The 22,737-nt window shown below is 40.0% G+C and overlaps 1 protein-coding gene across 2 annotated transcripts in view; it reads right to left on the reverse strand.

Moving 5' to 3' along the window:
• Positions 1-22,643, reverse strand: part of LOC118417072 (splicing factor 3B subunit 3) — a 54,263-nt gene extending 31,620 nt beyond the window's left edge. Inside the window, exons 1-23 of one of the 2 annotated variants that reach the window (XM_035822445.1) lie at positions 22,538-22,643; positions 21,598-21,838; positions 20,811-20,887; positions 19,977-20,070; positions 18,883-19,055; positions 18,023-18,164; positions 17,451-17,563; positions 16,958-17,095; positions 16,398-16,501; positions 15,592-15,757; positions 14,901-15,069; positions 13,893-14,044; positions 13,303-13,458; positions 12,256-12,411; positions 11,192-11,329; positions 8,297-8,419; positions 7,690-7,844; positions 4,752-4,926; positions 3,288-3,443; positions 2,419-2,468; positions 1,901-2,057; positions 1,329-1,454; positions 541-727 (exon numbers count right to left, since the gene is read on the reverse strand). In XM_035822445.1, coding sequence (XP_035678338.1) covers positions 541-727; positions 1,329-1,454; positions 1,901-2,057; positions 2,419-2,468; positions 3,288-3,443; positions 4,752-4,926; positions 7,690-7,844; positions 8,297-8,419; positions 11,192-11,329; positions 12,256-12,411; positions 13,303-13,458; positions 13,893-14,044; positions 14,901-15,069; positions 15,592-15,757; positions 16,398-16,501; positions 16,958-17,095; positions 17,451-17,563; positions 18,023-18,164; positions 18,883-19,055; positions 19,977-20,070; positions 20,811-20,887; positions 21,598-21,823 — 3,133 coding nt within the window. In that variant the 5' untranslated portion in view covers positions 21,824-21,838; positions 22,538-22,643. The remainder of the gene's footprint in view (positions 1-540; positions 728-1,328; positions 1,455-1,900; positions 2,058-2,418; positions 2,469-3,287; positions 3,444-4,751; positions 4,927-7,689; positions 7,845-8,296; positions 8,420-11,191; positions 11,330-12,255; positions 12,412-13,302; positions 13,459-13,892; positions 14,045-14,900; positions 15,070-15,591; positions 15,758-16,397; positions 16,502-16,957; positions 17,096-17,450; positions 17,564-18,022; positions 18,165-18,882; positions 19,056-19,976; positions 20,071-20,810; positions 20,888-21,597; positions 21,839-22,537) is intronic. The other variant, XM_035822446.1, reaches the window with a different exon arrangement.
• Positions 22,644-22,737: the final 94 nt, after the last annotated feature.

Here is a 22,737-nt window from a genome sequence, read left to right on the forward strand (position 1 = left end):
CAAATTACTATACCAGGGTAGTATATAAAATCTCCATGCTCATTACTGACAAAATAGGAGAGAATGTTTTTATCATTAGGCCATACCAAATTTATGTGTTGCTTCTCGGATTTTTCAGAAAAAAATTGGACTGACAGGTAAAAAAAAATCTTTTCAAAATGTCTGGGGCAAAGATATAAGGCTAACATAAAACAAAAAGACAACAGCCTAAGGAGTTTAATTAATGGCACGTTTTATGCAATGAATCCCTTCCTTTGATTTGTTACTAATGTCTGAATAAAAGGCATCGTTTTTAGACTGAAATTATGTGTATGTGGCTCTAAATTGCAATATTTACAGGTTTGTGATAGTAAAACCTGTTTTATTTTTTTAATCTCAGGATACCTTAGAATATACCATTTTAACTTAAATTTCTCGAAAACTCTGCACCATGGAAGGTGGATGCCCCGGACCCCCTACAATAGTAGTGCCCATATCACTTACCGAGACTCACCAAGAAATTTGGACCCCCTATAATAAGATTCTAGCTAAAAGCCTGACCTGCGGCCACAGTGTCATAGTCCAGCTGTGTAGAGCAGGTGATCCAGCGGTAGTTGGTGTCATCAGAGAAGATGATGAGCTGGTTCTCCTGTCGCTTGTACCGGATGAAGTGGAAGGACTCCTGAACATCGCTCACAAAGATGCGGTGCCCCATGGTGTGGATGGACATGATGAAGTTTGGCACGTGCTGCAGGAAATTTCAAAGTTCAACTTACTTGAAATATTGGCAGTGGTTAAAATTTTCCCAGTTTTTGGTGTGACCGCTCCATACCCAATTTATGTCACCATGAATGTGTCAATACTTCTGTACTTCAGTATAGAACTGTGAACTTTCAAAACACAGCAAAATATTTCATTTTCCATTTCTACCGAAATGTTAATTTAGAGTACTATACTTGCATGTCATCGAGTAAGAATCCTAGTACCATATATCATGACACACTTTTCAGATCTACTGAGGTTCCAAGGCTGCAGTTCAACAACATTTACAGCACGAAAAAAACACTGCATCATATGGCAATAGAACGTTAATATTGTTTTGAAAAAGATTTGCCAACTTGATAACACCTGCAAGTTCAACAGAAGTGACAAACTGTATCAGGCTCAGGGCAAGGTGGTACATTTGGATGGTGTGACACTTGGGCAAAAGCACGATGAGGTCAAAATTTGAAAGTTGATAGCCATGTTACTCCTATACTCTATTACACAGGGATAGTCCTAAAGCTGTAGATTAAGGATAGGATACTCTGTATAATAAGAATACATTCATCTTACGGATTACTACCAACCTTGTTCTCACACTTCCTGAGCAGCTTCTTCTTGCCGAGGTCGTAGATCCGCAGCAGTCGCCCGATCCCCACCAGTATCCGGCCCTGGAAGGAACTGATGGCTCCTGGGACATCCTCTACTGGTGTCTGTGGGAACATTATTGTAAAGGTACAAGGCTCAGAACCAGCTTTTGTTATCAATCCTTTTACCTGATTTATGTGACAGGTAAATTTTCAAGACCATGCCATACTATAAGGTTTTGACCCACTCACACCAGGAGTGGGTCACACCCACCCCTACTTTTATGTGTGGTAGGTTTTGAAACATGTTTGAGGTGTGGCTCTACTAAAACAGGACCTCTGGCTTAGCGTGGCTGGCCTATGCATACGAGAGAACATTGCAAACCAAAGCTTTGTACGCATTTTCATCTGAATTGAGGGCCAATATTTGTGAGTGCTAAGTTGCTATGGGCAAAACATGCAAATGATTTGAACTCAGAACCGAGATTCTACATTGTTGCATGTAACCAACCTTGACCACAAAGCCATCTATCTACCTACTACATGAATCACATAATGCCAACAGGTCCCACCTTGTGTATAAGTTCCAGTTTTTCCCCGTTGTTGACGAGCTGGTATGTGTGGAGGAACCCACCGGAGCAGGTGCGGGGGTTCATGGTCATGTCCTTCGCTGTGCCGACAACAACAAACGTGTCCTCGCCTCTGTTAGCAAACTTGCAGATGGCAATACTGGAGAATGAGAGAAACACAGTTTGAGTTTATGATCCAATTTTACACCTTAAATCCGTGCACAATATAAAGTGCTTACCAACAAGCTCACTTTTGATAAGTCCTCTGATCCTTTTCAACTTGAAATGACCCAAAGTCTACATTTTTGTAATGTCACACATTCAGACAGGAAGTGGACAATACTGTAACAACCAATGCAATACAACATGAACACAACATCAATGCAACATGAAACAGTAAGATGCATACAAATGTAAAAGAGTAGGGCTAAGAAAAACAAACATCTTCTAAAAAAACTACATCATTCTATACAGTCATGCATCAAAGCTCACGTTGTTAAGACACAGTAAAGAAAACATACCTGAATGCAGCTTCATTCTGTTCCAGTTGAATGAGGTCCAATGTGTTTCCCTACAAAGTAAAACAAAATCAGTCATATATTTGTCTTTGGCTGTAATGGATCTTACATACACTTAATCTAGTGTACTTCCCTCACAAGTATCTAATAAACCAGTTTTTGAACAAAGAAATCCTTGCAAATTTAGCTTTAAGGGCAAAGATGTATCTTCTTCAAATTCTTAAATGGCTTGTAACTCTTTTTCCTGGTTTAAAGTAGCGATTCTTTGTTGCTCTTCAAACTGTACACATTTATTGTCAAGAAGTCCTTGAAATTCCTTTTTCAAAGTACTAAATTGATCTTTGAAGTATTTTCATGTCACAGTTGGATAGCCGAGTCAGCTTTTGTGGTGTTTTAAAATTTGCAGTTGAAACAGTTTTGAATTTGCATTGGGGCAATCATTACAAAAAGTGCCCCAATAAAACAACTGCAAAAGTTTCAAATCTTAGGTACGATCTAGACACAGTTTTTCCTCATATCTGCGAGCTGACAACTTCTCGCGGACAGCTTTTGTCAGCGTCTAGATGGAACTGCAATATCACCATTAAGATATCGGCAGAATTTCTCCCAAAAGGTCCAGAGCATTCGTACTATAGCTTAGCAGGGGTCCCCGATAGCTTAGCAGAGGTCCCCAACATCTTCCGCGTGTGTGTAGATGCGTCACAACTTCAAGAGGGCTCATTAGCATATAACGCGGGCTCATTAGGCTATATAGCTGTTTATGACTGCAAGCGCCACTGGTGTCCCGCGGCCAACGTTCCAGATCCCTCCATACATCTCCACAGATATCGGTAAAAACTGTGTCTAGATTGGGCCTAAGCTCCTTCCCCTACCTGTATAGGGTTGAGAACCCTGATGACGGATGCCCACATCCCAGGCCCTGCCTTGGGGGAACCAAACGTGGCCTCCGGCAGGTTCTCGTTAATAAAGGCTGCTGCCATCTCCGCCGCCAGTTCCTTCTCCTCCTCCCCTGCTGCTTCCACCATTTCCTGTGGGTTTACCGGGAAGAAAGTCTCCGTTTTATCATCTCAACATCAAAGACTGGCGTTTTATTGACAAAAGAAGGCTACTGGTGAAATTGATGGTCAACCTCAATTTTTTGGGCTTTTCATGGCTTTGAAATCAATACAGTGGTATCTTTGATATTAACAAGCAGGTTAAAAAGACTATGTACAAACGGGTTTACTGAGAAAGACAACTACTAGTACTTGATCATCTCAACATCAAAGACTGGCATTTTATTGACAAAAGAGGGCTAATGGTGAAATTGATGGTCATTCTTAGTTTCTGGCTTTTCATGGCTTTGTACAAAGCCTTTTGAAATCAATACAGTGGTGTCTTTGATATTAACAAGAAGGTTAAAGAGACTATGTACAAAGAGGTTTACAGAGCTAGATAACAAAGTAACCATTTATGTTCAATAACCCTTGGGGCCAGCCCCATTTCTTCCTTTGCAGGCTTTGATATGCAGGTACTTTCCAATATCTACCTAGCCCAGCTGGAAAAATATAAAGTGTGAATGTTCTAGTTTCTACCGTTACTTGTTCGTCAAATGTTTGAAAGTCGAGCGTTTTCAGTCCCTCGCAGCAATTCTGGCTTCTTCACAGCACAATGACGACAGTAATTTTACTTTTTACGTCATGTTTTCAGCACCGTGAAAGGTTAATAGCTTTGCTTTGGGCAAGTTGGCAATGTGAGAAAGCAATATGAAGAACTAGGTCATAAGCTACAGTTCACATGCAGTCAAAAAACAGACTTTTTACGTCAAAGTTTTCAGCACTTTGAAAGGTTAATAGTTTAGCTTTAGGCAATGTGGAAACCAATGATGACAAAGGAATATGAAAAACTACGTCTTAAGCCATAGTTCAAATGCTGTAAAAAAAAACAGACTTTTACGTCATATTTTCAGCACTTTGAAAGGTTAATAGCTTTGCTTTAGGCAATATGGCCACCAATGATGACAAAGGAATATGAGAAACTAGGTCTTAAGCTATAGTTCACATGCGGTCAAAAACAGAGAAAGAAGAGATATAACTCTTAGGTGTTTCGAGTAGTAATGAAAGTGTGATTCGACTACGACTGGATGTGAAAAATTAACTGTAATTAGTAACACATCCCAGATAAATTGGCTATGCCTTACAGAAACTTTTCACATCAGGAATAAGACGTGACCAATTAATATACTATTCACTGTGCAATATCTAAAGAGGGACTGCAAAATAATTGGGCTATAACTCATAACTATAATGAGAAAGTGTGACTTCTGCTGTAAGTTTTTTGGACTGAACTGCCCTTACCTCAGCCATCTGTTGTTTACGCTGTGCCTTGGTGGCCTCGGTATAGCTGTTGTGGTCTGTCTCGATCATGATGATGTTGTTACTCTGGGTGTCGATCACGAACTTACGGGGGGTGTACATCAGGGGGGTGGAGATCTGGTTAAACACAGCTCCCAGTTTCTCTAGGGCCAAAATTCTGAGGGGAAAAACAACAAATTAGGATTATAGCAGAAAAGTATGCCAGCAATGTTTACTTGATTATATTAAGATTTTGTGGAAAATCACCCAAAATCAGGATCATAGAAAAAGTAGAGTGGAATTTGTTATCACCAAGAGTAGGGGCAACCTAATTAAATAGCTTTAAACAACACTTTGAATTTACATAGATTAGGTGTGACAGGATAGGTAACAAAACCACCTTCTGCTGCCCTGCCCAAGTCGGTATGTTATGCCAAAGGGCAGCTATACTGGCAAATACAGACAAAAGAGTAAATTTGAAGTTTCATTGTATAGGGACATGGATTAAGTATTAGACTACTTGAATTCTTTTTTTTTTAAAGAATCATCTCCATTTTACTGGCATCATCATCGTATCAATATTTCAGATTATTAGCATAACTTCTTGGTCAGTCAGTTGAGTGATCATATGGTAAACCGAGACATGAAACATACAAAATACATGATGTAGCAGGGAGTCTTCCACCAGTGGGACTGCACACCCATGGAGGAATTGGTATTTCCCTGCCCAATCACTCTCCCTTCCAAGAACCAATGCCAGGGGGCTGGGAGTCACCGACCAGCAAGGTAAGAATATAGGAAGGGTAGTGGTCATTGTGTACTGAAGATGTCACACAGCGTTCATTCTACTATTTAGCTCCCTGAAAAACTAGTCTTCCACTGGTCGTGACAGAGAAGACAGACGCTATGTACAGTATTTACTCTCACCTCTCAAATAAACGTACCGGTACGTTTATTTTTTTCCGCCTCAAAATCCACTCGGTACGTCCTTATTTTAGACGGTACGTTTATTTTTTTTTTCAAATTGAGGCTTTCTTTACTAACCAGGGACCCCAAAAATATTGAAACTTTGGTATTTTCTGCCCATATTTCCGCTGTATTTTTGCTTAAAATTCACTATTTTTCGGACGAGGCAGCGCGGATTTCCCTGCCGCTAGCGGTATGACCCAAACATCCTAACTAGGGATGCGTACCGGTACGCCGGATCGGTGCTGGATTTGCAAAAACTTTTCGGTTCATGTCCAAAAATAAGTGATTCGGTACTGCACTCACATATATCCTTTTTGTTTTAGACCATATTTAACCTTCCAAAAATCTTGAAATTTGCGCTGAACAAAGACGAAAACATTGCCAAACATCAAGGTCCATAGGCCGAGCTCAAACACATGCTACACACACAGTCACTCAGATCCGTAAATTCTCGATCAAAACACAGAAATTAACCACCAACCAAACAAACTAAAAAGTTACCAATACTTTTCCACTATTTTTCACCCGTAGTCAACTTGTTTTAATGTTCCAGCAACAAAAAAATCCTTCCAAAATAAAGCACAGCGTTCAATCGGCTCGAAAACATCCGCCATGTTGGATTTATCAACTCACGCCGAATCTCGCGGTAATGCGCGAGAGAATGAATATTTTCTGCAGTACCGTTATCTTTTAATAGGGGGCAGTGTCTATGACCTCCTTGGTTTCTGCAACATTGAAAATAGCACAAGTGGTGAATAAAATATGGTATTCTACTAAGTTGGAATGTTTCTTCAAAATGTTATTTTGTAACAATGATTATAAAATAAAGTTCTGTTTTTATTTCTTCAATTTTTATTTTCATTCATTTTTTACTTTTATTATAATCTTTGTTGATGTTGTGACACTCAGATAAAGAAAAAAAGTGCAATAACATAGGAATTATTCTGTTCATTATTTATACAATTAACTGATATGGTACTCAGGCATAAATGAATAAAAAGAGCCTACCTGCTTATGACTGAAGTAGCATGAGCACAGTTTACATGTCAATTTTGTATTTTTCCGGGGGGTACTTTTATTCCAGGGGGTACTTTTATTAAATTTTGAAGATTTGTCCGGGGGGTACTTTTATTCCAGGGGGTACTTCTATTTGAGAGGTGAGAGTACATGTTCATTGTATTGGAGACATTCCCCTAGCTCTTTTGGACAAGCACAATGAACAGTAGACCACAGCTTAACTTGCCATCCTAAGGACTACAATGCCTTTCTTGTAGCATGGATGTCGGGTGAGCGACACAGCCAAAATCAAACTCAAGACTTCTGGTTCCAGAGGCAGGGCCACTATCCACCAGACTATGCATGCCACATGACCTATGCACAGTTGTTTACCCTGATACCTTTGATGTGCAAGTTTTACAACAGTTACTGTACTTTCCAAATCTTCACTTTTTCTGTTCCACCGAATCATTGATATAGACTTTATGTCACTTGAGCAGGGTTCGAACTACACATACTTATCTTGCAATTTGCACATAATTTTTGAGATTTGCATGTAAAATTATTCTGAACTTGCAATCTTGCATGTTGAAAATACCTGGCCTATTGGAAAAATACTGAGGAATTAGACCCCCTACTCTTAGACAAAAAGACAAATGGATGTGTGTCTTTATTCTTTCTTGTTTTTGCCAGTAACTTTCTCTGGTAACTTTACTAGATGTAATCAAAATTCACCGATTCAAGCTAGCGATACTCGTCACCATCGCTGCCTAGTTGTATTTTGCATGTAAATTTTTCAAATTGCACGTAAAATTTTTGCCAACTTGCAATTTTGCATGTAACAAAAAAAAAGTATTTCGATCCCTGCTTGAGTCTGCAAGGTACTGTTTGCCCACTCCAAACATATCTGACAGAGAACACCTCCCACCAAACACAAAATCAAGTCTCTTCAAACTTGAGAATTTATAGTACTCACCTGAGTGTGTTAGCAGAGATGGCTACGATACCCTCTGGACACTGTTCTGAGGCGAAGCCCGAGGCGTACTCCAGAGTCTCGTACGACAGGGGGGTCAGGTGGAACCGGTTCTGGTACGTGTAACTCAACCACGACCGACTGGACATGGCCAGAACCTACAAAACAATAACATCCTTGCCGTTACAAAAAAGTTGAGATATATGGCTGGAACAGCAGTATGGGACTATGACAAACACTTTATTTGCAGGTATACAAGTCTGAACCATTTTCCAAATATGAAGGGGAATCGTGAGGATGAAAATGACGGAGTAGGGAGAAGGTAAAAAAAAAGGAAATATTATAAGTTGCCGGTAATTTCATGTATGGTCTTACTGTAAATGCATTTAAATTCAATGGTATTTTGTGGTACCATAGACTGTAGTCACATACTACAATGGAAAACTGTTAGTGGTGGTTTTATGTTTGCTGTGAAGTGGCCACTGCAAAAAACGCGAACATAAAACTACTAGGAACATTTCTGCATTTCAGTATTTTCATTTACAAAAAGTCTGCAACTTTTAGATTAAACATTTGGAGGTACTGAGGAAGTCTTAGAGATTGTACTTACAGCTTCGTTGCCCTGCATCTTGACTTGGAAGAGTTTGACAGGCCGGGAACCGAGGTACCGTGTGCGCGTGTCCGACAGGTCTCCTGTTATCTGGTCAAGCACTGTTCTCAGGAGCACACCATTCTACAGGGACATCAGAGTGAAACACATTGAGTCAGATTCTAATGTTGCAAAGCAATTTACCCCAAATCATAATGCAGAATAACAACAATGAAGAACTTTCATGGAGTTGGCATGAGAAATTTTGCTTAACATTTTTGTAGAGATTTTTCTTCCAGTCTATCACAATGTACTCAAAAGTTATATTACATACACCAGACTTAGAGAGAGACTGCTAGCAACTTACAGGCAGGAACTACACAAAAGTTTCATAATACATGCAGGGCTCCAGACTAACTTTTTGACCTAGGAGCGTGGCGCTCCTAACTCTTAAAACTTAGGAGCGCCAGCAAAAAGTTAGGAGCACAAGCTAACGTCTTAAGCCATACAAAGTATTACTCCAGGACCTATAAATCAATGTTTTAAACCTGGAATTAAGTATTTGCATAGATTATAACAGAAAAAGCATTGATCCTGTACAAAATGCTTGTTTGAACCTTTATTCATGAATGCTCAAATCAGCCGGCGTGTTGCTTGATTTTTCTAATCGCGGATTAGTTCTGCAGCCATTACTACATACATTGTATAAACCCACGTTTAGGTTCAGGTCCAGATAAGAATCCGGAGTTTACTTTTAGGTTCAGGTCCAGACCTAATGAGTCCAGACCTTAATCCATGGCATTGAATATTAGGGGTGTTACACAGTAAGGCAGTAACCAAACAAGAAACAAGAAAATACATGAGATCATTTTCAAGTAATATAACACTGATTTCTTACAATATAATATTTCATGAGTTAATACATACAATCAGGGAAAGTAAATTTATCTTACTGCCAAAGGTTAAACTTGACTGCTGTTACATATACAACAACAACAAACTAAAGAAGTCTACAAGAAAATCTGCAAACCAACAGAGGAGAAAGTGTAGCCAGGACTGTCAGGTACATCTTGTATTTCTTTTGTGTATCTACTTTGTTAAGAATATAGCTGAAAATAGATGCACTAAAAAATTAGAGGTTTACTTGTAGCCTGTAACATCAGTGTTAACTTATATAGAAAAATCTGTGTACAAACAGTTCATTATTTCAGTTGAAAAAATATAGCAAAAAAGATGTGTTCGAAGGGCAAATTAAGCGAACTTTTTCCAACAAACAACATCCATTTATCAGTCTTTTGAAAATAAAGACTACAACAAAAGTTATATCTCAAGGAACCGTGAAAAAATCGCGACCTCCGTTCAACATTTTCTACGAATTCAGTGCCGACACCGAACCGCCCCCCTCCCCAGTTTGTCATCGTCACATTAGCTGTTGTTTTTCCCGCATTCCACCGACAAAAAAGCACAAAAAAACTCCAAAACAATCCTATACATGTACTTATCACCAAGGACTTTAGGCATTCGATGAGTTTTCGTCAAAGTTACACGCTTTCGAAGCTTTCCTGCGTGATTTTTCCCGCGAAAACAGCGGGGATATCAGATATTCCACCAATAATGGCGGCCGGGCGAGCTACGTCACGCCGAAATGGCCAATGGGGTGCGACTCTCGCAATTCGCGAGATGTGAGTTACTGCGAGACTTGCGCGAGATTTGAATTAGAATCAAAATGGCGGCTCGGTGAAAGGCGGAATCGGCAAATTTTGAACTTTGAGCGAAGTTTTCGGGGGAAAATAAGGGCGTACCAAAGGCGTACATCCAAAAAACAGGGCGTACATTTTGTGCTTTTTTAGCAAAGGCCGTACATTGTACGCCCGTACGGATGGCTAGCTAAAAGCCTGCCTGAACCGAAACGTTTTTGCAAGTCCAGAACCGGTCCGGCGTACCGGCAAGCTTTATGTTTTGCTCATTTTTTATTGGCGCGCCGTGCGACCATCATTTCAAAAATAGGCGCATTATTAAAATTACGGTCGCGATGCGACCAAATCTAGTCGCAGTCACGAGCCCTGACATGTAACTTTTCACAATTCTGCTAGATACATGTACAACCACATTACAAAAATGTCTTGTCAGTCTTAAAACCTGTACAGCTTGAGTGTATAATTTTTGGATGCTCAATTAGTATATCACTTTAGATCCACTGTTTTTATAAAGTGGTGGTCTTATGGCACATTGTAAAAGAGTTGGCATTAAGAGATATAGGAGAAGAATATGAGCAGTACAGGCAGAATAAACATAAAGATAAGAAGTGTTAGTGTGCGTGTAGCAGGGAGTCTTCCACCAGTGGGACTGAACACCCATGGAGGAATTGGTATTTCCCTGCCCAATCACTCTCCCTTCCAAGAACCAATGCCAGGGGGCCGGGAGTCACCGACCAGCAAGGATAGAGGAAGGGTACTCAAGATACTACAGAGAGCTTTCAAACTATGACAGTTGTCTTTCATAAATTAGCATTTAAGTTCATCCGTGCTGGAATTTTTCTTCAAAATTCAAGTGACCGATTACCAAGGCCATTTATATCTAGACACACCAATCTTCACTTAACAGAGATGGCCATTGGTAGGAAGTTCCTGGCTGTTTTGACCAATTGACGATGCCATGTATTACGAAAAGAATTTTTGATTCCTGTATATTTTCTTTAACAGTTACCAACACCAACAGCACAGAGCAGAAATCTTGCTAGATTATAGTAGATGTGCAAAGGAACAGGAAGTTCGATGTTGTACGATAAATTGTCACATGTAAAGTAAAGCTGGTTTGCTAAGCTGAAGGGCAGCAACATTCTTCCAGTTTAACAACACAGATACACTTTTACCTGATAACAATAGAGGTATGGAAACTGTATCTTGTTGTACTGACCTGTAAGCCAATGTTGAGGAACAGCATAGTGTTCCTGGGCCCGGTGTCGTCGATGCCCTCTCCCCCTCCCATCTGTAAGATACACAGGGACTCCGGGGTGGCTGGGAGGGCCTGCATACTCAATGGCTGCAGGCAGTCCTGAGGAAAAACAGTAACAGACCAGTCACTTCTTCAACTACACTACTGGATGCATCTCTTTGGATGTGTGCACCCCCTAGTGATTCACACGAAAATTGCACAAGGTAATCCCTTCTAAACTATGTCCAAAGTATGTGGTGAAATTGTAGCCCATATTCTATCAAAAAACCTTATTAGCAGCATCACTGTAGGGCATGTTGTCTAGAGATGAGCTACTCTGCCTCTGAGCAACTAAGGTTTAATGCAGGATGTTGTCACTCAGTCAACTGGCATGCACTTCAGAGAGTCGCAGGTCTTAGAAGAAACACCTTAATACAAGTCTGGGGGCATCCACCTTCCATGGTGCTGAGTTTTTGATGATTTTCAGTTAAAGCAGTGCATTCTAAGGTATCCAAAGAGGCAAAAATACTGTTACAGATGTCACAGTAGAAGACCACAGATGACCTGGTATCATCCCTGGTCAATCAGAATTTCATGCTTGTCAGAGGATTTTCTCCCCAGTATAGGGCGTCCAGGGGCATCAAATTTCTTGTTATTCTAAGAAAGGTGCGTCCAGATGACGCGTTGACGCATGCCTGGCTAATAGCCTGACCTCATTGTTGTACACAGAAGATTAACTACAGTCTTTTCAAGTACTGTGATAACTACTTTATACCCGGACTACTATTGGGGACGGGGGTCATGGACAAATACTGTGTTGAGACCTTAAGCTGTGGTTCACCTTTCATTGTAATAATTGTAGAAAAGAGCTAGGGGAATTTTCGCAGTACACTGAACCTGTATTTACTGTTACAGAAAACAAAGCATTCGTCTATTCCATGACAACCTATGGAAGATTTGTTCTTCAATGAGCTCAACTTATTTGAGGTCACTATCATTTTTCATTATCTTCTTGATCTGAACTATCTACTATGTGTCATACTTACTGCAGGGTCGAGGGAGATGATTCTAACGGTGTCATCCGTGAGACCGACAGCTAAGAACCTGCAGCGCTGCTCCCCTACTGGCACGTTAGCCAGCGCCATACAGATCACTTCTGCTGACATCTCCTTACGTTCTGTGTACTCGTTTAGCTGACCAGTCTGGTGGGGTAAACAACAACAATGGACATGTTAGCCAGCGCCATGCAGATCACTTCTGCTGACATCTCCTTACGTTCTGTGTACTCGTTTAGCTGACCAGTCTGGTGGAGTAAACAACAACAATGGACATGTTAGCCAGTGCCATACAGATCACTTCTGCTGACATCTCCTTACGTTCTGTGTACTCATTTAGCTGACCAGTCTGGTGGGGTAAACAACAACAAAAACAACAACAAATCAATACAGACAGACATCTGTCATGATTTGTTATCTAAAATTTAGATGAATAATGTGACAAATCATTCATGTGACAGTGCAAAGCTAATGTGTTATGACAGTTATACGGACAGTTTATACTGGTTGAGCAATTTATATTCAGTTGTCAAGAGCCTATTAGGTTCTGGGATTATCCAGAAGTAATGCTACGGTCCCATTATAAAAAAAAAAAAGGGGCCCCTCCAGGTAGTTTTATATGGCCTCCTTCCATCAATATTGACCATGGTAAAATCCTTATCAATATCAGCCCTTCAGTATGAGAATGGCAGTCATTGCCACATAGGGCACATCTGTAAACTGACACAGGTCTGTTGCAAAGTTCTTTTCTCTGGATCCGCTTTTCTTCTGCCATGCGCATCAGTCTGGTTGCTCTTGATTTAAGCTGCCTGGACAGTGGATCTGTCATTTGCAAGGTCTTCTCAATGCTCCAGGTAGTTTATGGCTTGTTTTTCTGCACTTTTGGGCGGGACCACTATGTGGCCCCGTATGACACCCTGCCGCTACTAAGCTTGGGGTCCCTGTATTTTTTTCATCTCATAGTTAAAATCAACCTGGGACCCGGCAACAAATAGATATCCCAACATGAAGGAAAAAATACAGCAAGGTAGTACTTACAGGGTCCATCTCAAAGTACACCAGCTCGCCTCCAGTCAAGGCTATCACTACCTGTCTCTGGTTCACTGCACACTTGACGATGGTTTTCTTGCCGGGCGTTCTCCACTCGTTCACACGTTTGTCTGACCTGATGTGGCGGATGCCTTCTGGGTAAATCTGACAGAAACAGAAAATGATCCCTCTAAGTCTAAGTTCATATTAAAAATGATTTTATAGATAAGACTAAGATTCTCTCAACCTGCTGATAGTTACCAAAAAAAATAAGGTTGTAGAACTCGCCCCACTATGATGATGGACATATCATACATGACAGGGGGATTTCATTGTTGGAAAAACATCATACTTTTGAGATAGTATTCATAGTGATGGCAAACAACTGCAAACTGGGAGAGCAAACATGTCTTGGCAGCGCAAACATGTCTTGGCAGTATAAGAATTATGATGATGAAACTTGCAATGTTCACACAATCTGTATCTCAATGAGACATAACTGCCACCTACTGATCTCTATGTGTACTGCAACATGATGTGCTACTTTTCCCTTAGAGAAATAATGCTGACAAAAAATGTATTCTTTGATGGATAGTTACCTGAAGAAGAGCATCTTCACCAATCAGTGAGCAGGACAGCGTGGGAGTGGTACCCAAGAAGCCTGAATCCGTCACTTCCTCCACGGTCTCTCCGATAGACAGTACCAGGGTGGCGTTCACGAAGGACACCACGATGTACGCGTCAAACTCATCTGTAGGAACAAAGGGATTTCAATTAACATTGTTGGCATGGCAAGAGATTTGTAAGTGATAGCATTTGCCATCAAGAATTACAGCAGTTAATTAGGACTTTAAAAAACTTCTTACAAGCTTCCTATGGTTATCGATTTTCATAATACTGAATACATTCTAGGTATGTATTTTCAATACTGAATACATTCAAAATTTCTACGATTTACAACAGTATCTAGGATAATTTCGACAATGCTACTTTAACACTTAGCAATGGCCCTTACAGCTTGTATGTTACTTGGTCACAGTATAACATTTAGTCATTACATCAAACAACTAAGTTTCATGAATATCCTAAACTGACAACTGAAGAATCAACAAAAATCAGACTAGCTTTTTATCTGTCTGTCTACCTACACTCCAGTGGTCAGGGGTCCTATTCCAACAAGTCAGGACCTAGGGGGAAATACATAGGGCTTGGCATTTGTAGGGTGCAACACCCACATACCAGCCAGGGTTGGCACAAAGTACAGATGGGACAAATATAAAGTTCTGTCATATCATCTACCTTTAATCATTGGCACTCTTCAACCTGATTACAACTCAGATTATTGGATTCATTAGCAGACAGCTTAACTGAACAAATTACTTATTTTCAGTGCTTTTGAAGAAGGGTACTATAAAAACATCAGCTGTGCTTTGAAAATGTTTTTTTTCCCAGTAGAAATTAAATCTTTGATACATGAATGACTAAGAAGTCAATCCTGTAACTTAATAAGCTGAGAAATTTTGATATTTTGTACACCATTAGAAGTTGATACTTGCTGGCATACACGTCTGTTGATTATAGGCTGCGTAGCAATGTCACCAACTCACCGTCCACATTTTTCTTGACCGTCCACACAGCATTTGGGTTACCGGGCAGTTCTGACACGGCCATCTCTGACACCTCCAGACCGTGTCTCAGTACCCGGAAGGATGACCGTGGGCCCCTCCCATTGGCCACATACAGCTGCGGTGTGTCCTCATTGGCCAAATCTGCAATCTGATGGCGACAGGGAGGTTTCAATGAAATAAAGTCAGATAACTTGATCTTTGTTCATTTGTGGATGACATGTTTGAATGTTGTTTTAGTGTTCTACACTATTATTTAAATTTTTTAAGCTAAAATAATTCAAGTTATGAAAAACTGGTATGGTCCAGAAAAATTCAATGGTTTAGACAAATTTGCATGGTTTTCAAATTATACTACTGGACTGATAAGAATTGCTTTACTTGAAAGACAAAAGATACCATGCAAAGCTTTTGCAATAAAAAAGAAACAAGAATTCCATTTTCTCAAATATATTGTACTATATCATTGAATAATTATTGCCAGTACAAAAAATGCTATCATGAGTAAGAGCTTATTTCAGTAAAAATCAATGTGAACATTAAAACTTTCACTAAGCGTTCTTTACAGTGGCCCACCACCACAAATAATCAGAGTAGGCATTTCCAATGTATTACTAAATTGTCTCTACCATGAAATAAAACACTGAAAAAGTAAATGAATCTACTGTAATACCTGACAGGACATGATGGGTGAGAGGCTGTCCATCTCGTCCACCAACACCAGGTTCTTGAGCCCCCTGGGGGTGAACAGGAAGGTGTCCCCCTCCTCCAGGGGCATGGCCGAGCTGAACTCAGGCTCTTCATCATCATCACCCAGGTGTGCAATCTGATACAGGTAGCTGCACAGGGAAGAAGGGAGGTTACAAACCCAAAAATGAAATGCCAGCTGTCAATTACCAACCGTATCACTCCAACATCCTGAGTCTGTTCACATTCTAACAGTGCTCCTAAGCTTGAATGCAAGTTCATCTGTGACGGTAGTCAACATTATGTTACAATTTTGAAAACCATATATCCATACACAACATAAAGCGCCTGACAAGGATCAGAGGACTGATCGAAAGTTATTGGTAAGCACTTTATTTTGTGTAAGGATATATGGTTTTCAAAATTGTCAACATAGTGTTTCTAAGCTATTATGCTAAAACATAAGCTTATTAAAATTGCAAATAAAATATATAGGCTAGATTATATACATTTCATTAATGCTTCCAACTTGTAAACTTTCATTAAAAAAACAACTTTGTGCAAAGATTTGTGCAATACTATTACTGAGTATCATATGATATGTGAGATACTGCAAAAAGTCATGATACAGACAGGCTCAAATTAAAATCAGTGAAGAGTTTTTGTAATTATTATGAGCAAGTGTTATTAGAGATACTGCATCTTTGCTCATCATTGAATATCTGGTATGAAAGTTAACATAAGACGATTGATAATATAACAGGTGGAAAACCTTTTAAAACGTTTACTTACTGATTTCCAAATTCTGAAGCTACAAAAAGGAAGCCAGTCTTGAGCACGCACATACTGGTTGCTACTGGGACTGTGTCAAAATACTTCAGCTTTATCTCTGTCACCTACAGGCAAGACAAAAATGACACATTCATGATTATTACTGATGGATGCTATCAGTATACACACCTGAGTACAATATCATATCATGTCTTATCTTACCTAAGTAATAAGCACTGTACAAGACTTTATCAGATAATACGCCAACACACCAACAGCTTAAAAGAGAGGACTGAAGATTGATTACATATACCATAACAAAGAGATGACAACTGCTATACATTATAAGATAAGAAAGATTATTAGAAAGATGGCTCAAGATCCTTTGATGATTTATGAGTATGACTATGTCTGTGGAAATAATAATAATAGTTTAGCGTTTTAAGATAGCATCACACATCAGGACTTTCCCATAACTTTGCTCCTAACAACTCCCCAAGCAAGGAATGACAGGGGTTTGATTAGCCCAGGTGAGGGTGGTTATTTAGTATTAACTTCCTCTTTAATGTTCGATCCCTTACCATATCCTCATCTGTCTCCAGGGTGATCTTGAAGATATCCCCCTGTTCTGTCTGTGCCAGGAAGAAGAACATGGACTTGGTCTTGTGGGTGGCACTGCACACGAAGATCATGCCGCGCTCAGGGTCATCAAGGTCATTCTGAGAAGAGAACAAAATGGAGAATCAGAGTAAAACAATAATTTCAGCAAGAATTAATAGCGTGAAAACAATTCAACAGCTGTGTATACTCTACAGCTTGAATGTGTCTAGTGTAGGAAATATAAATTATAGGATCAATTTATAAATTTTTTGCTGCTGTCAAACTTAAAGAATATTTGTGGGTGGATTCAGTACTGTGACAAGTGGGGAGGCAGGGAGAAACAAAAAAAGAATTGCAGTGATCATGAACTTTAAACCATCACATAAATTTCTGCATTTACAGTATTTCAAAATTTACAGTACATTGTCATGACAACAAAAATTGACCAATGAGAAGAGAGAAAAGAATCCTTACTCTTCTTCTGGGGATGGGTGATCTGATGTCAGGCTGGTCTCCAAAGTTCTTGTAGGTGATATAGTTCTCTGAGCAGATCAGGACTCCACTGGGCCCCTCACTACCTCCAGGGACTGGTGAATACAACATACACATTAAGGAACAACGTAATACTATTAAATCATATTCAGTATCAAACTCACTGTTAGTGCAGAACTTCTGAGATGCTAAAAGTATATCTACCATCTTGGTTTTGTTGAAATATTAGATGGGGAAAGAAACTGCTACTGGATCTTAGGGACAGGATTGTAGAAACCCCAGCCAGAGTTTTGAACAATAATACCGAGGTTACTAGAGGGTACTCTGTATTACAGGACAAGGAGAGCCATGCTTTCATCATGTTGAAAACTAAAACTCACTACTTTTCAAGTACAGAACTGGTAGTATGGAAGTGGTGTTTTACTGAAAGTTGTGTTGATTGAAACAGATTTACTTCGACTGACTATGTCTTCTTTGAAAAATTAATAATGTCACATATGTCTGTACAGTTTTACTTTGTCGTAAGCTTTTTTATTCCATTGATGTTGATGTACCTGCGATGAGGAAGTTTCCGTGTTCCTCCAATGGTTCGCTGTACTTCCTAACAACATGGTTCAGCCCAAGGTCAAGTTCGTAGAACGTGAGACACTGTTGTGTGCTCTGGGAAGACTCTCCTGTGGGGTCATTGTCTGCGTCCTGAGCAAAATAAGAAGAAGAAAAATTTTTTTTTTAAAAAGTATTCCTGTAAATCATTGCATTATTACATGACGCTTTACATTCCTAAGTAATAGACATCTCCAGATGTTATGGTCGATACTTAACTACAACCTGAGTGTAACTATATTACATTGCACCTGTACCTAATATGTCTACAAACTGTAGGTACACAGTCCTACCCTGGGATGATGCGGGTTCGTGCCCGTGCAGTTAAGCATTGGGAGCACCTACCCTGTGATTTGTGTCCCCTATGCTGTGATTAAGGTTCCTATGCTGTGTTTTAAACAGTATAGAGGGCTTTTCTCTTGTTTTGTAACAAAGTTTAAATAAGGTTGGCTTTATTCTATTTAAGTTGGCCCTCAAAATGCAGAAAACAGTGTTTCCGAGATTACAGATTTTACAAATGCTGAGGGGGTTCCCTAGCTGTATGTACACAGAAGGCTAAGAGCAGGGATGTATGGAGAAGACTTGTGCTGGAGACAACCATAGTCCCTGACCCTCCTGTTGAGGATGGGACTAGGTGAGGTGAGGTGAGGGGGAGGATGACCCCAATCCCCCTTATTACAATGCTTATGCCTGCACCACTTGCCATGTGGCCTTGAAGTGCTAAGATTCCTCCAATGCTCAGTGTTAAAAATCCTGGACCAGTGGTGAGAACCCTGCACGTATAATGTAGGATAATAGAAACTTAGCTTACCTCGTAGTCTATCTCCAGACAAGCGAACATGGGGTTCTCAAAGCCGATGTCCACCCCCACCAGATGGTAACACAGGGTGTTGGACTTGTGCGCCTCCAGGGGGGAGGAGATGGTCAGTCTGGCCGCAGCATCTCTGTTCAGGATGTACACCAACTTCTGCTTCTCTACAGCACCTGTAGGGAGACAAAACATTTTATGCTAAGAGTTTTCACATGCTGTCACACGGATGTCAACATGGAGACTGGTGCAGCTAGTTGTATTTCAGGAAATTGTAGCTCAACTATTTAGAGATATGTACAGATGCCTGAGGAGGTAGAGTGTTTGCATGGCATTTGGAAGGTTGTGAGTTCAATGCTCGACCGAGACTTCAAAAATGGCACATGCTGCTTTCTCTGCTTAGCACTCAGCAATAATGAGGAAGAGTATTGGAGTTAAAACAGACATCGCTACCAGTGGACTAGCCCCCTACCGTAGTGGCTTGCACAAATGCGAAGCCCAAGAAACGGAGATGGGCACAACCCCTAAGAATCTGTTACAGATGCATTGGCAACTTCAATTTCAACAGATCTTCTGTCCCTCAATTTGGCTCCAATAAATGTGTATGGATCAACAAACAGAATACTGTAAAACTTTCTCATAAAATAAGAAAAATTATGCATTGTTATAGGTGGGCGTCACATAGGCTGAGTCAGAATCTGGTAAAGCATGAAGACTTTCTTCAAGTTTTACATCAGAAAATTGGTAAGACTCATGATCATCATTCTCAGCGTTTCAATGTGACCACACATTTTGTCACCAAGTTTCATGGTATTTGATAAGAATAGGTGTAGTACAGTACCATAGGTATCACTTTTTTGCATTGAAGTACAGCTAAAATGGCCCAACTACCACTTGAAACGGGAAAAGGTGGACAGGCGGATATCATATTTATAGACAGGATTATTAATGCTTATTATCAATGGAAAAATCTAAGGTACTACAAAAAGTCACATTGGCCAGGTGGTCCTTATGTACAGGTGGTCACTTTTAGGATGTACAGGTTTGACTGTACTATTCAAAATATGCCACTGACTGATCAATACTAGACAACTTACCAATCATGAGTGCTCTGCCTTTGGGGTCCACAGCTAGGTACTGTCCAGGTACGATTCTCCTGCAACCACTTTTCCCAAACGTCTCCTGGTGGACCTGAAAACGTAAATCCATGAGCAAAACTGTTACACAAACAATGCAACCTAGCAAGACAGCCTTTTCCTTTACCATTAGAATTAGGTAACCTTTTAGGCTACATTTTCACATAGGAGTCACAGTATGGATTGCTTGGCTGAGTCAGTATCTGGTAAAGCAACAAGTTTCTGCATGTTTTACATCAGAAAATAAGTAAAAGTCATCATCCTCAGTATCCAATTGTGACCCTGTTCATTTTTGATTCAAACTTTACTAAAGCTTGGGGTTTTCTTGCAACTTATATATATAATTACAACATGATTACATAATTAAAGAACAACAGCTATGTTCAGCAACACTGCAATGCAGGGTTGTAGCCAGCACCCGTCCTTCCGTCCTTTGAAGGATTTTTGCAGCTGGGGACGGAAAAAAATTTGCCCATTCCATCCTCTATGAGCAAAATTTAACCCTCAAAATGCAGGAAATAGCGTTTCAGAGGGTCTAGATTTCAATATTTGCCCCCGGACCCCCCTATAGCTAGGAACGGTCCGGGGGCAATTTCAGTCATTCAAAATCGAGGGGACGGAAAATGATTTCTGGCTGGCTACAACCCTGCTGCAATGTTTGCAAATACTTTTCCTTATAATATTACTATATTGCATTACAGTCTAAGATTATTTTTCTAAACAAGATATCTAAAGGCATTGCTACTTAGTTGTCAGGGTAACCTATGCTCAAAGTAAGCAAGCAATGTACATCACCTTGTCAAACTTGTTCTTGGCAGGAAGGTATTCAAGGATGACAATTCTTCCTGAATCTGTGCCACATACAATGTAGTCTGGAAAAGACCAAGAATATTACAAGTTATCGATATCCTGTCTATATCTCAAATTTATGTGGCAAATCTATAAAGAACTACATTTCGTTATATTTGCATAACAGTACATTTAATTTAATGTTTCACAGTTTAGGTGCATCATATACATTGACCTGAACCAGTACCAACCCATTTTCAAGCATGTATGAGCAAGGGTTTGCCTAAGTACATGCTATATGATCAAGTTTAAGGGCAAAACAACAACTGTTGTACTTTTGTTCTGGAGGGTGTCACACTGGCTGAGTCAGAATCTGGTAAAGCATGAAGACTTTCTTCAAGTTTTACATCAGAAAATTGGTAAGACTCATGATCATCATTCTCAGCATTTCAATCAATGTGACAAGAATATTTTGTAAAATAATCACAGCTAACAATATCTATCCCGTCTATCTATGTCAGAACTGTAAATCAAAACTTTCCTTGTGGCTTTATTTTCTATTGAAACCTTTAAATTTTCACTGTTGTTTTCAATGTTTATATTCGCAGTTTTTGTGGAGACCTCTAGACTCCACTGCAAATACATGACAAGTTGAATATGATTTCTGCTTCAAATATGGCTCAGAAACTTCAGATCTATAGAATTGTTTCAACTGAGGTAATCTCCGTTTCCCTCCTACAGTCATGCAAGTATGACCTTCTAGAAAGTAGATGAAAGTACACTGTGGACTCACCTTTTGTTCCACCTGTTAATCTAAACGACATCAGCGATCGTATGACGCCGAAAATCTCCACCGACAAGAGCGTGTGGATCTTTCCCGTGTTCGGGTCCGGACGCATGAGCTCGAGGATCTTCCCCCGTGACGTGATGATCTCCTGCTGTCGTGTGCCGGAGAAGTTCCCGTGGATGGCGTGGGTGACGCCCGTGGCACGCTGTAACGTCAGCGCGTACAGAAACATGGTGGTGACCTAGACCTGGAGTAGGATGAACGCAACAAAATTCTGTACCTCAGTCAGATACTCAAAACACTTGAATATCTACAGTGCTAGTATGTCTTTCTGCATGCATCCAACTTTGTGTTCATCAACTGTGCTGGCACGAAAAATAAGAATTTATTTTTATGTGACGATTTCAGCATAAGCTTTAGTACATAATTTGTCCTAGAATCAAATATTTTATACCTAGGGTTTGTGATGCGTTTGCGTAGACCTATAAGCATTCTGCTTTCTACTTCTAACTGTCTTCGGCTACAAGTGTGTGATACAGTAAACTACCGCCCCCCTCCCACACTAGCGACAAACTTTCAGTTTCACTCAGCAATCGCTTTTTCTTTCGCGGATCAAATTATGATGCAACAGTGCACAAAACAATGTAGATTCTATGAACCAATTCATACTGCAGTGATCGAAATAATGTAAAATTTATCAGGCTGTGAAATAGAGCTCCCTACCCTTCAGTGACGTACGTACAACGTTAGCGTTGCATGCTCACAAATCGAGTCAGTCATTCAGATCACACACGAGCATAAAGTGTCGATTTTCGCTAGAACTAGCTGATTTGCTTAACCAAAACTATAACATGTATGTTCTATGTATACTTTGCTTCAGCATTAAAAACTTGATTACGACGTGAGATGAAGAAATGACGATGATGCAAGCGGATTACAAACCAACCTTTCTTGCAAGATTCTATCCCAAACAATGGCTCCCCTCCCCACGCTCGACACACAGACAGGGTAGGGGCGTATATGGGGGAAACGAGGGCCGCCTTTAAAAGTTTGACTTTTTATTTAAATCTATCAGAAATTGACGAGATAACAGAATAAGGCATGGCAAAAGGTAGATAAGATGAAATCTATATTATTCTCTGGTTC

This window comes from Branchiostoma floridae, chromosome 6 (assembly GCF_000003815.2).
Source record: "Branchiostoma floridae strain S238N-H82 chromosome 6, Bfl_VNyyK, whole genome shotgun sequence".
Classification (NCBI taxonomy): domain Eukaryota; kingdom Metazoa; phylum Chordata; class Leptocardii; order Amphioxiformes; family Branchiostomatidae; genus Branchiostoma; species Branchiostoma floridae.